General features: G+C 46.2%; 1 protein-coding gene across 1 annotated transcript; it reads left to right on the forward strand.

The window, feature by feature from the left end:
• Positions 1-1864: 1864 nt before the first annotated feature.
• Positions 1865-3109, forward strand: LOC122372832 (deoxyribonuclease-2-alpha-like). Its single transcript, XM_043350431.1, has 2 exons — positions 1865-2417; positions 2565-3109. The coding sequence occupies exons 1-2, from the start codon at positions 1865-1867 to the stop codon at positions 3107-3109; spliced, it is 1098 nt and encodes a 365-aa protein (XP_043206366.1).
• The last annotated feature ends 14814 nt before the right edge of the window (positions 3110-17923 follow it).

Here is a 17923-nt window from a genome sequence, read left to right on the forward strand (position 1 = left end):
AAATTTCAAAGTTGATATTTTTGCATAAAATGGATATCGATTCGATGCAGCTCGTCACGGGGAGTCTAATGGTGGTCTTCGTTTTGCTCTACGAGTTCTAGAATTGCCAAAAATTGAGTTTGAAAATTTGACGTCATCATTTTTGAACAGTTTTTTCGCTATAACTTGGCCAAAAAACGAGGTATCGATCTGAAATTTGGTATGTAGATAGAAGACGGTAGGCACTATCACATATATTCCGGTTTTTTCGAAACTCAAAAAACTTTTTGGATTTTTTGGCGAATATATCCAAAAAAATGCTTTTTTGATTTTTGGGGGTCAAAACTCAAAAATTTCAAAAATTCGAGATAGCAGTTTTGTAGCCCTGTCAATTCTACACCTTTTATGTCTTGATCATTTTTCTGTATCTTCAAAGCTGTAGTCCTGACAGGTCTTCTCGCGAAGGTCTTTTTTCGGTCGAAAATGACAGAACATGACGTCACTCTGAGACGTCATTTGTGGCCAACCTATCATAGCCTCTGGAAAAATTTTTGGTCACAATGTGTAAAATTGATGCCCGGAGGGGTCCTGAAAGTTTGGTGGCGATATCTCAAGCCGTTTAGGAGATATCGACCGAAAAGGACAGGGGGGGGCCGTTTCGGCCCCCCCCCCTACGGGGCGCGGGTTAACACTGGATGCAACCGTGAGAAGGCTATAGGGTTGGTCTGAGGTAATTTAGATGGCAAGCCCGAGGAAGCTAATCCGATCTCATGAGGAACAGTCCTGTGTTGGTTTATATGTTTCACTCGTTGTGCGCTTGTGTTTACGCACCTCGTGCTCCGGTATCAATCCAATACGGTGATCTGGTGTGGATACCGCCACCAATAAACTTTCTACGCCGTCACCCATGGGCGGAGCTTCCTGTACAGTTGGTGTGGCAGCGGCCGCACCAACCCTTAGGCCTTACTTTTGCCCCACCAACTTTGCTAAAACAGCTAGAAGAGCTGTGAACAGTGAACACATATCAGGTGCGCATAAGAAGCGGAGAAAGAGGTTGTTTTCGAAAATGTCGCGCGCCTTCGGCGCAGCATTTCAAGAACACAATAAGAACTGTGTACCTATGCCAATCATTTGCAACCTTTTTGTCATGTGTGAGATTAACTTGATGCCAAGTTTCGCAGTATAGGTAGCGCGTCGCGACTTTCCCTACACACGCAAAAACTGGTGAAGTGGTAAAAATGCCCCCCCCCCCTCCTGGGCGATCGTAAATCATTTTTTATTTATTTCGTGACCGTATGACGCCCTCCTTGGGTCAGGTGGCGCCCTCCTAACCCTTGCCCCCCCCCCCTCTTCGCGATTTTCTAAATACGCCGCTGATCGGTGGGACGTCGTACGGCGCATGGCAATTTACGTCTGAGCGGCAGTTGGCTAAGGTGGGCTTCTAGCATTTCCGTACATTTCCAAGAGCAGGAACGTTGGGGTTGCCGTGTCAGTGCCAGGCAGTCTTCAGTCTTAAGCTCTGCAGTCTTCACTTGCCAGGTCGTAGAGTTATCGCGGGATTATCACATCGATGCAAAAACGGGAAATGTTGCACAGCTGTTAAAAGAGCTCACTCATGTAGTAAAACTTTGATAAGACCAGAAAATACAGTTTGCTGACGTTACCTGGCTTATTGGCTCGATAAGGAAGCTTTAGGAAAGATATGCTAATCATCCCATAAGACGCAGTAAGCACTTAGTATTAGCGTGACCGGTGACATTTCTCATCCCTCGAGGCCAATTCAGTACTCCGATAGCGTCGTGCACCCTGATGTCAACCTGTGAGGGGGTCAGAGGCCGTCAGTCGACCCGACAGCCTCGGCCGGTGCGGCTGTGACCGGTGCGCCATGACTCTTCTGCTGACCCTCCTGCTGACGGCGGCTGCCGGCGGGTGGGCCGCCGTCCAGACCTCCGCTGGCTCCCCGCTCGGCTGCAGGGACCAGGACAACAGACTAGTCGACTGGTACGTGTTGTACAAGCTGCCCATTCTCAAAGACCCCGGCTCAAAGAAGCCCGTCAGCGATGGCTATAAGTACCTGTACATCTCGTCAGCGTCCACGACCACGGAGACCCCTTGGAGCATGTCCAAAGAGCCCATCGACAGCCAACTGTCTCACCCCGCTAGAACGTTGGCGCCCGTTTACAAAGATCACGCACGGACGGGCCTTTTCTACCGTTTTTACAACGACCACTGGCCAAGCGATAAGTCCCCGTTCTCGTATAACGGTCACGCCAAGGGGGTGCTTGCCCACGAAGGCGACCACGGGTTTTGGATGATCCACAGCGTGCCCAAGTTTCCTCCAGCGCCGACAGATGGAGCAGGCTACAGCTACCCAGACGGCAGAGAAATATTCGGTCAAAGTTTTCTTTGCATCTCTTTCAGTACTTCTGGACAAGATAGTAAGGATCCTAATAACGAACTAAACAAGATAATCAAACAGTTGACAATTTACCAACCCTTTTGTCACGCTTGGAAAAGCCGTCATGGTAAACCAAAGGTCCCAGAAACGATGCCAAATCCCCGCCCCTGCCAATGTCCGGACAAAGCTAGCGGACAATTGCACAACCAGGAGGAAATCCGCACTTCCGAGGGCGTGCAGATCACCACATTCGCCAAGAGCAGCAAATACAATTACGACCTGTACAGCGCCCTGGTGGCCCCGGCGCTGAAGACCGACCTGCACGCCGAGACGTGGCGGGCCACACTGATGTCCCACTGCTCCGGTCCCTACCAGGTGGAGGACGTCCACTACATCAGGGCCATCACGGCCAGTGAAACGTTCCAATTTAAATCCATCAACGATCACAGCAAGTGGGCCGTGTCCATTAACCCGAAAAAGCCATGGGTCTGCATCGGCGATCTCAATCGGGCGGAAACACAGATGAGGAGAGGTGGCGGCGCCGTTTGTCTCAAAGATGACATCCTCTGGGAGACTTTCAGTGGCGCGTTGAATGTCAATCCTGAATGCATGGTCGTCGGAGACGGAGGGAACGAAAGGAAACGCGCGTCCCCCCACGGTCAAGATATCCGGTTGGACGTCCACCCCGAAAATGCCAAAAAGCAGCTTTCGAAATTCGGACCTGTCGGATAGGTACCATACCGGTGAGCAAAATGGCCGCTCACGGGAACGATGGACGAAAGGGTATCTTCCCCAAATGCACGGAATGTAGGAGTTATCCCCTCTAGTTTTAACCCGCGCCCCGTAGGGCTATCGGCGGACCCTACCACCCGTAGGGGGGGGGGGCGTTTCGGCCCCCCCCTAAGATCTCGGAAATTTACCGGCCGATTTTCAAAATTCAAACGGCGTTCGATAGCCCCACCGGGGATCTACCTTGTGATCAAATTTCATTAACCTAGGTCAAACCGATGACGTCACAGGTCAGCTCAAAGGTCGGATTTTCACCGTTCACAGGCATTTCAAGAAATGTGTTGTGAAATCGAGTAAATTGGTAAGTTTTGAAAACCATCGATGGTACATTGTTCGTCAAACACATACTTTGCAATTTGAGGTCACTGATACCAGGTCAGGTCACAGAGGTCAGGTCACTGGGGGTCACAATATGAAAGTGTCGTGTGATGCATGTTTTATGGTCCATTTTACATGTCAAATGCGATCATGTGGGTCAGGCAGCCTTTGGGGCCAGCTTAGGTTACGTTCTGGTGAAGGTCAGGTCAAGGTCAGGTCAAATTAGGTCAAATTTCAAAGTTGATATTTTGCATAACATGGGTATCGATTCGATGCAGCTCGTCACGGGGAGTCTAATGGTGGTCTTTGTTTTGCCCTACGTGGTCTAGAATTGCCAAAAATTAAGTTTGAAAATTTGACGTCATCATTTTTGGACAGTTTTTTTTCGCTATAACTTGGCCAAAAAAAGAGATATCGATATGAAATTTGGTATGTAAATAGAAGACGGTAGGTACTATCATATATGTTCCGGTTTTTTTCGAAACTCGAAAAAACCTATTGGATTTTTTGGCTTATATATCCAAAAAATTACTTTTTTGATTTTGGGGGGTCAAAATCCTAAAATTTCAAAAATCCGAGATGGCAGTTTTGTAGCCCTGTCAATTTTACACCTTTTATGTCTTGATCATTTTTCTGTATCTTCAAAGCTGTAGGCCTGACAGCCCTTCTCGCGAAGCTCTTTTTTCGGTCGAAAATGGAAGAACATGACGTCATTCTGACGTCATTTGTGGCCAACCTGTCATAGCCTCTGGATTTTTTTGTCACCATGTGTAAAATTGATGCCCGGAGGGGTTCTGAAAGTTTGGTGGCGATATCTGCAGTCGTTTAGGAGATATCGACGGAAAAGGACAGGGGGGGCCGAAACGCCCCCCCCCCTACGGGGCGCGGGTTTAATGAATGCTTCTGGACCATACATAAATGCTTCGTTTTGAGTTGAAATGCGTAACACCATGAGACCTAAAATCCCTACATTACACACCGACAAGCAATCTCATCTGAATACGACAGCTTTGGTGAGCAGAACTACTAAGTTCTGGTATCAAACTTGTCGAACGGGATGCAAAATTAATGCACTTTGGAGCTGCTTTGCCAAGTTGTTTGGAAAATTTTCGCATTTCATACATCAATAAAAAATGCGACTGTGACTTATGTCGCCCCCCGCGGGGAGGAGCGTTCCATATATGCATTATCTGATTGGCGCCACACGTCAATAGTTATACCCTAGTAAAAGCTCACAAGCTTTTGACGTTAACCCGTTTAATTAAAACGGATTGCGGATGTGTACCTTGAAATATTTAGGTTTTCGGTCCATTGCAATTGTACATGCAATGCAGCGTCTTAAAAAGTGCTGTAACAATGTCTACTTTTCAGTTGTTAGCCGGCCGATCCATCCCTCCCCGTCGAAAATCCCTGGCGACGCCCCACTGATGAATGTCCTGACTACTAACACCAGTAGCATTGTCAGCTTCAGCTTCGTTGACAACATGCCGGAGCGTGGAGTTTTATTTTCCCTTCACCTACCTTATGGTAGATAGAAACCTACTTTATAGGCATAGCTAAAATTCGATTAAATCGCTTGCATTGAGAGGAGAGATATCAATCTGATAACAACTTTTTGGTTTCCCGATACCAAACGTCAAACGAATAACCAGCTTGGTATTTCGTGTGTCAATCTTAACCCGCGCCCTGATGGGGGGGGGCATTGGCCCCCCCCCCTGTGGTTTTTCTTGAATAGCGAAAAAACGGCGGCGCGCAGCGCCGCCAAATTTTCAGTACCTTCCCGGGCATCAATTTGACACCTTCACACAAAATGTCAAGTCACAGGTCACCTTGGGTCAGGAGTTATTGAGGTCAAACTGAGGTCATGTTCGAGCAAAAATGAGCAAAAAACATGACATCTTGAAACGCTCACCAAATCTACAGTTTACAAGCAATTTTAAAGTTCTTTATGTGGTCATGTAGAGAAAAGACGGCGCTACAAAACTGCTATCTCAGATTTTCAAAATTTTGAATTTTGACCCCCCAAAATAAAAAATTGTTTTTTTTTAGAAAAAACTCAAAAATTTCCCAAAAAAAATTTGAATTTCGAAAAAAAACCGGAATATATATGATAGTCCCTGTGCTTTTCTAACTACATACCGAATTTCAGATCGATACCTCTTTTTTTGGCAAAGTTATAGCGAAAAAACTTCAAAATTGATGACGTCAAATTTTCAAACTCAATTTTTAGCAATTCTAGACCACGTAGCGCAAAACAAAGACCACCATTAGACTCCCCGTAAGGAACTGCATCGAATTGATACCCATTTTATGCAAAAATATCAAGTTTTAAATTTGACCTTATTTCACCTGACCTTGACCTGACCTTCACCAGAACATAACCTAAACTGGCCCTAAAGGCTGCCTGACCCACATAATCGAATTTGTCATGTAAAATGGACCATAAAACATGCATCACATGATATTTTCATATTTTGACCCTCAGTGACCTGAGCTCTGTGACCTGACTTGGTATCAGTGACCTCAAATAGCAAAATATGTGTGTTATGGACAATTCCCCATCGATGATTTTCAATGACATGGATTTTACTCGATTTTACAACGCATTTCTTGAAAGGTCTGTAAACGGTGAAAATTCGACCTTTGACCTGACCTGTGATGTCATCGATTTGACCAAGGTCAATGAAATTGGGTCACAAGGTAGTTCCCCGTTGGGGCTATCCAACGCCGTTTGCCGCTTGTCGCTATGTTGCGTGGTTCTCGAGATCTTAGGGGGGGGGCCAAAATGCCCCCCCATCAGACCGCGTTGCTCGGCAGACCCCATCAGGGCGCGGGTTAATGGTTTTGCTATTTTGTCGGTAGGTACAATAGGTAAATTCTTACTTATGAGTACAAGCGGCTGTGAATTTGGTAAAAAGTTGGTGTTTCTCTCGGTTTCCCAGCATGGCTCGGTTTTGGGTATTTCCTTGATCTTGGCAGAAATTCGGTTTGGTATCAGTATCCCGATTTTTGCAATTGAAATCACTAATTGAACACACATGAAAATCCACAATTAAAAACGTAAAACAGATTGTTGGCGGAGGGGTGTCGTCTATCGACCTCATCAGCACCGTTTTAACCGAAGTGTTATGGTCAATAGTTAAAAACTATTTGATAAAACTGTTCGTTCTTGACAGTGTATCGAACGTCAGTCACGTTTCCAAGCCCGTGTAAAGCACAAAATGTCCGACCAATGAGGGATGCGTTCTTCTGTGCACATGCATTCGTGATATTGTCTGACAATGTCTACACCAGCCTCCTCGGAACTGGCCTCTGTGGGCTGCCTGACAGCAAGCCTTGCTTTGTTGGACAGGTCTTACAGAGGCTTAGTAAATGACCCTGCTTGAATCCGACCAGCGATGATACCTGCAACCATCAATCCGTGTGTGACTGCTCCCCTCCGTTGCCTTCCTCCCACTAACATTCCCTGTAAGAGTGTGTATTAGTTTAGGCGTAAACGTGTAGGTAGGAGGGCAGTCACTAACCGTTTGCAGTTGTGACTACTTTGCTTCGCTTTTGCTATTATGCTAACAGCATGCTTACCCCATCTATATTTGCTTTTTTCCTACTCTTAGCTGGAAATGCCGCTTCTTATCATATTTAGTTATCTGGTGTTTAACGTCTAGGTTCTGTCATAGATCTCTGTACAAGGTCACGTATTTAAGGTGTATAGAGGTCTATGGTGCTGTGTGTCGCTCGCTAGGATAGAGAAAGGGGGCACTCCTGGTCTGGTCATCTGTTCATGGGTGGCGGTGTATAAAAGATGTACCATCGGGCATCCATCCTTCGTGTGTGCCCCTGAGGATTTGATTTGGTAGTGGTGCGATGTGTGATTTTTGGGAAAGAAAGTGTTGAATAAAATTGCTGCTCGTTGGAGGTGTTTTTATTGTCTCTGTTCTGTTCCCTCCTTTTGAATGACATCCAAAAATTTCATTCCTCCGATGGCATTTTTCTTGAAAAAAAAAATCGGAACGCTTTGCCAATAGAGAGCTGAAAGTTGGCACACCTGACCTTTTATAAAGTCGGATTTTACGATACAAATCGTGGTTTCATGTGGGGCCAGGTCACTAACCGACCGACTCATGTCGGTCAGATGTCAGACTGTCAGACTATCAGACGTTGCTGCCGAGGCAAGGGAAGTCTGGGGAGATAAGAGAAGAATCTGGGGAGTTGGGAGGGGAGTCTGGGGAGTGGGAGAGGGAGTTTGGGGAGTTGGTCTGTGGGAGTCTGGGGAGTTGGTCTGGGGGAGTCTCGGGAGTTGGTCTGGGGGAGTCTGGGGAGTTGGTCTGGGGGGAGTCTGGAAAGGTGGGAGGGAAGACAGGTGGTGAAAACTGCTTTGAACTTTAAATACAGCCAAGTTTAAAGATCTTAGATCTTTATGTACATTTTCTATGGAAGACCTACGGAGTAGGTACCTACGGAAGAAATATTACTTTAGACGTTCGCAAAGTAACTTGTAATGTTATTTCCAATAATAAGATGATTTAAAAACATAGTACCTACCTACGTAAAAACATGTTCCTGCCAAACACTGAAAAATAACAGCACGTTTTTCCTAGAGAACTGCAACCTTTTACGTAACGCCCAAACGTCAAACATGACGTAAACCTGCGGTAAAGCGTTAGCGTAATGAAAATTCAAACACGTCTGCGTAACTCGGGAGAAAACTGTTGGACGGAGTTTACACCACCAACCGACATCGGTCCGTACCTATATTCAGCGTGTAAACCGGAGATGCGGTGCCGCCTCCCCACTATTTCTACCCCATTACCCCAACTGCGTTTCCTCTGACGTTCAAACGTCTCAAAAGTAATCTTAAGTACTTTCCATGGTCGACCATGCGTGAGCCCATATGAGGTATCGGCATTCGTTTGACGGTACTGAGTTCGCTGAGGATTTGCACCTCCGGATCAGGAGACCCTCAGGCAGCGTAGACGCAAGGGTTTCGTTTAATCGTCTTGCAAGGGAAGCATTCAGTGTTACAAAATACCTAAATGGTTTGCATCCGACTATTCAGCTACACTGGATCCTATAGCTGCCTATACCTAACCCTCACCCATTTTCACAGCCTCTCTAACACTAGCGTATGGGGATCAGGGGGTGGGGGCCGATCAGACCATATTAGTTTGCAGGAGGGTGTGCCCTCACATGCAGCCATGCTCGCATCGCTCGCCGGGTCTCAGAGTGATCGATTACAGGATGTTTCCTGTTCTCACCTTCTGCCATCAGGCAGATGGCATGCAGGCCATCAGATTAAGCATGGTTAACCCGCGCCTTGGTGGGGTCTGTTTATAACGCGACCTGGTGGGGGGAGGGCTATTTCCCCCCCCCCCCTCGTATCTCCGAAACTACTGGACGGATCCGCAAATTTTCGCAAATTTCAAACGGCGTTCGAAAGGCCTGTCAAATTTGTCAAATACCAGGTCAGGTCAGGTCACAGGTCAGGTCACCAAGGGTCACAGGCTAGGTCACATGAGCCCAACTTTACTAAGGTTGTGTGATGCATGTTTTATGGCCAATTTTTCATTTCCAACTCAATGGTGTTGGTTATAAGACTATCAGGTACGGCTTAGGTCACTTTCTGGTGAAGTTCAGGTCAAGGTCAGGTCAAGGTCAGGCCAAAAAGGTCAAATTTTAAAGTTGATAGTTTTGCATAGAATGGGTATTGATTCGATGCAGCTCGTCACGGGGAGTCTAATGGTGGTCTTTGTTTTGCGCTACGGGGTCTAGAATTGCTAAAAATTGAGTTTGAAAATTTGACGTCATCAATTTTGAACAGTTTTTTCGCTATAACTTCGCCAAAAAAGAGGTATCAATCTCAAATTTGGTATGTGGCTGGAAGGCGGTAAGGACTATCACATATATTCCGGTTTTTGCGAAATTCAAAAAAACTTTTTGGATTTTTCGATTATTATATCAAAAAAAAAAATATTTTTGGATTTTTAGGGGTCCAAATCCAAAAATATCAAAAATTCGAGATAGCAGTTTTGTAGCCCTGTTGATTCTGAAGCTTTTATGTCTTCATCATTTTTCTGTATTTGCAAAGCTATAGGCCTGGCAGCTATTCCCGCGAAACCCCTTTTTTGGGTCGAAAACGGCAGAACATGACGTCACTCTGACGTCATTTCCGGCCAACCTATCATAGCCTTTGGAAAAAATTTTTGGTCACAATATGTAAAATTGATGTTAGGGAGGGTACTGAAAGTTTTGTGACGATCGGCTCAGCGGTTCTGGAGATATATTGAAAAGTCTGGAGGGGGGCAAAAAATAGCCCCCCCCCATCAGGTCGCGGGTCTGACTTCTCATATATGGATGTGAGAAGTGTGAGAACTAATAACCCAAGTGGAACGGTCTCGGGTTTAGTTTATGTAACTTCATGTGTCATGCGGCTTAGCTAAGCCGGTGAACCGGCCTTGGGTGGAGCTATGCCAGTCGTTAGAAGAAGCAGAGATGTCTGTTGCATGGGCGGATCCAGGCGGTCTCGGGCACTGCGGAGGGATAACCCCCAAAAACGTTTCTAAAAAAACTCTTGGGATTTTGATTCCATACGCATCGCTGTGTTGTTTACAGCGAACTTCTCTGATAAAAGCTTTTGGTTTTCTTCATAATTTATTAAAAAAGAAAACGGCCAATTCTTACCGATTTCGGGCGCTGCGGGGAACATTTCCACCGCATCCCCCTCCCGCCCTGGATCCGCCAGTGGTCAGTTGACCTTGTCCGGTTGTCTACGAAACTGGTTTCTGAAATCAGATACCAAGTATATTTCCGTGGTGTATATCAACTCAGAGGGTTAATTCACCCGGTCCGATCATCAACTCATGACCTTAGCCACGACTAAATGCCTGACGCCGATGGGCGCCGACGGGCTGCTTTACTCGGTGGATAAGTGTTTATATTTCCCTCTCACTGTACACAGAGCTCTTCTTCGTTTATAATCAAAACGGCTGGACTGGTGTACTGTCTTGTCCTTTCGTGTTGGGTGACTGAATCAGATAGGACGTTGTCGCATTGGTCATGAATCGATTAAACCGGTTCTATGTAGAGGCGTTTTGCTTTGTTGAACAGACGTGGGCGATAGCAATGACAGGGCCGGTTTGGGATTTTTTACCGTATGTGTTTTTGTCAACATCGTTTGTGAGCAACCTACGCAGTGTTTGTCAATACGCTTGCAAGTTGCATCGGTAGATATACATGACAAGAAATTATGAAATGGTTTCTTCGATATGCAGTTACCTATACTTGTACTGGTACGGAAACGTTCTCGAATGCATCGCAATACATGGCTACGTAATAGCAAGCAGATCAAGTGTTATAAGCAATCACATGCGCAGCACCAAACAATGCAGTAGGAATCGCGAGTCGATTTGAGTCTCACATCCGGAATCAATGACGCATCAGTCTTTCCCACCGCAGCATTTCCATGATCGTGAATCGTCATAAAATTTGGTATTGAAGCACTGAGTGGTTGCATGACAGCGCAACTAAATTCCCCTCCCCCACACACACCTACAAAGCTTCTCGATATGTGTTATTGCAGGAGCGTCGTCTTACAGACATGAACATTGAACACCGAACACAGCGCACCGCACCGATTATTTCTCACTACCGTTCAAGGGCAAAACCGGAGCGATACAATGGCGAGTCCCGGGCGATACACGGGCGATGGTCGGCCGGACCTGACTCAGTTCGACTGGCACACGCAGCAGGACCGGTGGTTATGTCAGATCACGTAGTGTGTTGGCTGAGGAATGTCAGAAGAGGTAGGTGAAATCACGAACCACCAGCTCAGAGGTTCGATACTGACGGATGTTTCTGGTAGGCGAAAAGAGCACTGCATTGATGACCTGAATCAACCACGGTCACGTATTATAAGCTGGTGATGGAACCTTCAAATAATGTGATAAGAACGAATAAAACACATATCAGAAAGGCAATGCCAAACATTGTAGTAAAATCACTCCATGCCTCTGAAAAAGTACGCTCCCGGAATTCTCTCAGTTGATATCATCTGAGGCCTCTTGCACCAAAATCCTCTTGCACCAATGCTTGGATTATTTTGCATCGTGTACCCAATCCAAGACTCAAGTGTGACAATTTGCGTGTAAAATTTACCATGCACCTGTAGGATTATGTATTGGGCTATTGCAAACAAATTTACCACCGTCAGATTACCTTATTCTGAAACCGGTTTTTCGAATTTACCTAGCTAGGTAGTTTGGTGCAAGAGGCCTCTGATAACCAATTACTAGTAGTTTATTGATATCAGGCATGCCTTCTTCCCGCAGACTTAATCACATAAACGAGTCCGATTTTTACAGCTAGGTACCGGCTCGTATTTCCTCTTAAATGCCGTCACGGCCAGTCTAACGTCTCTAGCTTGGCACCGTTTCAAAGACATGACCACTGACCAGTACCTAACCACTGCTGATCATTTATTCATTTTGGCTAGGTCCAACTGGGTCTGCAACAATGCACCTTGCAGCGCCACCTTAGCAGCCCATCATGCAGGCTTCGTGTTTGCAAGCTTAATCGGGGCATAATCGCCAAGGCTAATACCGTTAATTTCCCGTTTGACGATGCCGCGGTGCAAGTTTGAGGCTACCTGCATTCAAATGAGATTGTTTGCTGCAATTTATAGAGCACACGCGTGATAAAAAAAAAATGCGTGACTGCACCTATAGTGTTTGAGACGGGACACGTCAAGCGTTATATTACGAGCTTTGATCGGCACAAAGCTCAACTTAATAGACGTATGGCTTATTAGATAGATACATGAGTTTCGTTATCGACGAAGGATCCAGGAATCGTCCAGTTTCAAGTAATTGCGTCTACAAAAAAAAGACGCCAATAGATCCACGGTTACTGACGCAAGCTGCAGAGTACAGGACCATTTGCGATTGAAACTGTAGATTAGTACAAATCTTTCCTGACCTCCCGCGGTCGCCAGACGGTGTATTGAACAGCACGATCGTGCGGGGTTCCGGACGCTCGAACCGGCTCGCTACGTTGACACATTCCTACATATGTTTGACCTTTGAGTTGATTAACATAGCAGACGGACACACCGATGGCGTATGCAGAATGACTTTTCAGGCCCAGTGAAAAACGGTACTTGCTTGATATTGATATGATAAAGTGTATGCATTTCCGGCTTCATATTGTTTGAAATCTACCAGCAAAGTTTTTTTTTCTTCGGGAAAAGCGTCTTCTTCTACACTGTCCTGTTACCTAACTTCTCAGTTTCAAAGTATCGACTTCAGCTTCAACACCAAAGCATGTCAACCACAAAACATGTCAACAAAATACGCATTGCAGCACGGGAGTATCGGTCCCACCCGTTATCACGCTTTCCCCTGCCTCAGGCCTTGGGGTGAATTGAAAGCCCGGTCAGCGCCTCAGGCTATCATCAGCTGACTGGCCCCGCTCGTCGGCTCAGCCGGCGGCCGGCCGGTCGTAATCCACAGCATTCAAACCGTTCAGCGATACTGGACGACCCCTCATGTTTTGGAGTCCCCTGTAGGTCGATAACCTTCAATAGAAATGCTGCTGATGTTTATTTATCGCTGATTGCCTAGCGGATTGGCACGGATGGTAGTAATCTTGGATTGACAGGCTGTAGCTTAGACGGCAATCTGTAATTCTGTGCAAAACCGCGTTGGATATTGCGGATATTGCATGACGATATGCAGCATGCATTGCCCGTAGCTACAAAAACCTCACATGCTTGGCAAATGTAAACGAGTAGGTACTTTACATATGAAGGCTGACCTATGAGTGCAGCTGCGTAGATAGGTCTATCAAAGTTACAAGTTACAACTAGCCAAATCTGCGGCGATGAGTGCCCGGTCGGCACACACCACACACAGCACCGTGTCGAGAGCGGCAATCACATTTACGCGCATTGAATGCTACTCACTTTTCCAATCCAAGCACGTAAAATACGCACCAGTATAACGCCTTATGGGGCGACTAACGGAGCGAGCGAGAGGGTGGGCCTTGCACGTGCGAAATTGCGAGGGGGTACCTCCAACTGACTTGTGTACGGCACCCTACTAACCGGTCTCTAGCGATTTGCCAAATTTGAGCACAATCGGCCCAGCCATTCTCGAGATCTGGAAGCGGCACCCTGCACGTGCGCACGTGCAAAATGGGTCCCGACTGGCTTTTGCACGGCACCCTACTAACTGGTCCCTAACTGTGTACCAAATTTGAGCGCAATCGGTCCAGCCGTTCTCGAGATCTGGACACGACCCCTGCACGTGCGCACGTGCAGCAGCACCCCAACTCTGGCACATGGATATGCAGTGCCTAGTGGGTGCCTACCTACATGCCAACTTTCAGCGCAATCGGCCAAGTAGTTACCGAGATATTGCAATTGTTACAAAACTGACACCTCTTCGTTTTGCACGTGGCTTGGCACGTGCATAAGGGGTCACTCACATGCATCGGGAATAGTCAGGGCCTCGTCTAACATGTTAACTGGGGGGGGGGGGGCAATTGCCTCCCCAGTCGAGCGGATTGCCCCCCCCCCCAGTGGCCAACATTTGCCCCCCCCCCAGTCAACACGTGAACTTCTCACAAAAGTACCTCATCTGCAATACGTTTTTGCCAGGAGTCTTACATGGATTTAACGAGAAATATAAAATAATTTGTTCAATAACTGTTCATGGCTACGGGAAAAGCCAGAGGTTTGTGATTTTCAGAGCTGAGAGCGCCAAGTAGCAAATTGTCAATTAGCAGCTGGTAAGTGACCCAACTCGTGTGTGCCCCCCCCACACACACACACTCAATCAAACGCCCAACACGGATACGTATGTATATCATTGTCTGGTGAGGGGGTAACACAATGTTAACCCGCGCCGGGCCGGTGCTCCGCTACTTCCGCGCCGGGCCGGGGGTGTCTGAACACCCCCCCCCCCCGTCTAACTCCGCTCCTGGGTCACGTAGCGACACGCGGTAAGCGGCATTCGAAAGAACGTCAAAAATAATGACGGAAACACTTCAGTCATTTTTTAGGTCAGGTCAAAGGTCATATCGCCAGAGGTCATCAAAAGTCAAAATTTGTATATTAAAAAAAAAAAATTGGAAACTGCCAACGGCTAACTCTGGAACCGATAGAGTTACAGCGCCGCTGAAAAGCCCATTCGAAAGCTCTTTTAGCGCTCTTTCGCCGGTGTGTCCTCAGATTTGACATCAGGTCAACGGTTTAGCCTCCAGAAAAACGCTTTTCTGCAAAAACTTTTGACTCAAGGAAGTGACATTTATTTTGCCAGCATCGTGTTCCTCTTGTCGAGACGCGTCAAATTAACTATAATTTGACGTTGGAAGGTCATTTTGAAAATTTGACCTCAGGTCAAGGTCATGACCTGACTGGAAAAGGCCATGTTGCATATCAGTCGATCCGTATCGTGAAGCTGAACACATCTGCGGTGTTTTCATCGCTCTAGCATGTCTCTATCAAAAGTTATTGTCAAAAAACTAATGGGACCTTTTATGACCTGATATGACCTCAGGGTCATAAGGACAGGTCACGGGTGCCATTTTTCGGTTCAGCTTGTCGAGTTTACCTGTAACACAATGCTTGAGAGTGTTTGGAATGGCATTCGTCCAAAAAGGCGCCCTTCAATTTTATCCTATTAACTAATAATGGAGAGGTCGCAAAATTGACCTGACGTTAGGTCACCGATATCAAAATTCCGAGAGATCCATTTTTTATATACCTACTGTAACTCTCATTAATTGCTGAAAGTTTTAAGGTGATCGTTCGGTCGGTGCAGCTGTGACGCGGATTCTAACTTTTTCTGAGGTGAGGTCACTTGACGCCGTTTCTGCGAAAAACCGCAGGGTAACCCCCTTCCAAAATCCCCCGGCCCGGCGCGGGATGAAAAATAAATTTAAAAAAGAAATTTGTTAAAAAATCATGGTCTCAGGGCTGTGACGAAAAACAAGTGGCCTAAATCCGGTGAGAAAACAGGATTTGGGGGTACCCTAGGTTTGGCTCTTTCAGTCTCTGCCCCCCCAGTGAAAATTCCTTAGACGAGGCCCTGGGAATAGTCCAATACTTGGTAGAAGGAATGAAGCTACCCTATAAAAATTACCGCGTGTAAATCGGTCAAGTGGTTGCTGAGATATAAGCCTCGCAAAAGCGTCCGCACGGCCGGCCGGCCGGCCGCTCATACTCAGAAATTTCCGTTATTCTACGTAAGACTCCGCTCGCTTCGCTCGCTCCGTAACAACACATTCAGCTGAGTGCGTGGGTTATTCATTCTTCATAATACCAGCGGTAAAGGCTACGTCAAAAGAGGAATGAAATGTCAGTCGCACTTTCATGAGTCGTGAGATGAATCCGATGATCGCAGGTCGACGGTTAACAATATTATTTCATATACATAGGTAAGCTGACATATCCGGTGCTAACTTCATTTATAACGATGAAAATTCAGTTCAATTTGCAAGAAGCCACAGCCAAAACAGGCACACTCACGATACAAAACGGTCGAACTCAGCCATCGGATTAGAACTCAAATTCAGGCTAAGCTAGGCTTATCATATATGACATGAGCGCTTGGTCAACAATCTTACGTGTTTTTCCAATGACAAAACTGAAAGAACGTGGCAGCCGACAGTCGCTGGGCTATTCAATAAAATGCAAAGTCTGCGACAAGCGCCTTCATGAGGTTCTAGATAAATACAAGCATACCGTTATTCAATACGAGGCTATAGAAGCGCGAATGACTTGCAATAGGTAAAACGATGCCAGCAATGGTAGAGTGTCGGTTTGATTTTGGCGCTTTTAGACCTCTTACAACTAGCATATAGGACCAATAATTACTGGCACATAAAATTCGGTTACAATATATAGCGTATGTCATCTCGAGTGTCATCATCAACATACCACCACCGCATCTGAAAATACCGTGCCGGAATGCATTTAATATGCACAACCGGCCTCTAGCTTATTAGTAAGGCTAAATTTGCACCTCTAATCAGTAGACTCACTTGTAACCCTGGGCTGCAGGGTCTGCACATCCTGCGATTAAGCGGGCGTGGATAAGTGGATCAGACTAACTGTAAATCTGACGGCACGGAACAGCTACGAACTCATTGTTACCGGGTAGCGCAACTCTGGGTTCGGCTGGAGGATTTACAGGATGTGTATTCCGAGAAAAAAAAATGTGGTCATGAAAAGTCTGGACTTGAAGCTCGATAGTCACGCATACCGTATATGATTATAGGTACTCATCCATCCCATAGCTCAGTTGATCTGCCTTGAGTATCAGACTCAAGGTGACGAGAGCCTGGATTCGAGTCGCCTCTGTGCTTGATTTGTATTAAACTCCGGAGTTCTGACGATTATGGCATGCAGATGGTGGAAACCGCTGGCACAACCAGCTGAAATCAGTTCAGTTTAGTGGGACGGGCCTTGTCCAGCAACAAATGGGCACACGATGCCTTTGTCCTAAATTATCGCGAGCTCGACAAATGGAACCCACTGATCAGCTCGTACAAGACCGAGCCTGTGTTCAAAGCTGACTTTGGCCTAGTCTCTCAGTCTCCACACATTCACAACTTAATACATTTAAACTAAATTTATTTATAAGGAATATCGCTGGATTGCAGCAGTGCCAAACGCTGGAACATGTGCTGCACTACAGGACATGCTCATTTCTCCCGCTAGATGGCATTACTGATAAACCCCTAAAAGTAGACTGTCCCGCACGACATGCTAATTTCCCTCACTAGATGGCATCATTAGCAAACCCCTGAAAGCAGACTGTACCGCAACACATAACAACAAGCAAAGTGCCGCAAGAGCTACATCTACATGTTGAACTGAACTGGAGCAAAAGGCGACAACGATCCGCTGACTGATGTTCATAAGAAACAGTTGGTCACAAACTCTCTCTCTCTTTATAACTGGGCTGCTGAGTGCATAAGTCAAGCAGCAGAGACAATTATTTTGGACTTAAATGCTAGATTATAATTTTTTTGGAACAATTAACAAATGCCGTTTTAGGACATGGGGTTTTCCATAACTTTTCGGTTTTGTCACGCGAGTTAAATGGTTCCTCATGAATGTTTTTACATTTTCACACTAAAATATTTCATACCTATTCTATGGAAGTAGCAATGCAGATAACAAGTAAAAATCGTGGCACTTTGGATTGCCTTTTTAAGTCAACCACCAAACGGAACGGGTCACCGAATAAAGCTTTCCTCTTTTGCGTTCTAGCATTTCACATCGACCACAATCGATCACACGTGTAGTTTCACTTTGCACGCGCTGTCAATAATAGCATGGGTTTGACGCCGCCAAAAATAGGCACACCTAGTTTGACTGTTCGTTCAACACATTTGGGCTGGCAGTGGCACACTACCGCCCACCAATGCGGTGGCCCA

Source organism: Amphibalanus amphitrite, unplaced genomic scaffold (genome assembly GCF_019059575.1).
Source record: "Amphibalanus amphitrite isolate SeventyFive unplaced genomic scaffold, NRLGWU_Aamphi_draft 001405F_arrow, whole genome shotgun sequence".
Lineage (NCBI taxonomy): Eukaryota > Metazoa > Arthropoda > Thecostraca > Balanomorpha > Balanidae > Amphibalanus > Amphibalanus amphitrite.

Coding starts and splice junctions, on each gene's coding strand:
- LOC122372832 (XM_043350431.1), top strand. CDS start 1,865: ATGACTCTTCTGCTGACCCTCCTGCTGACGGCGGCTGCCGGCGGGTGG. Junction 2,418..2,564: donor CAGTACTTCTGGACAAGATA/GTAAGGATCCTA, acceptor GTCCGGACAAAG/CTAGCGGACAATTGCACAAC.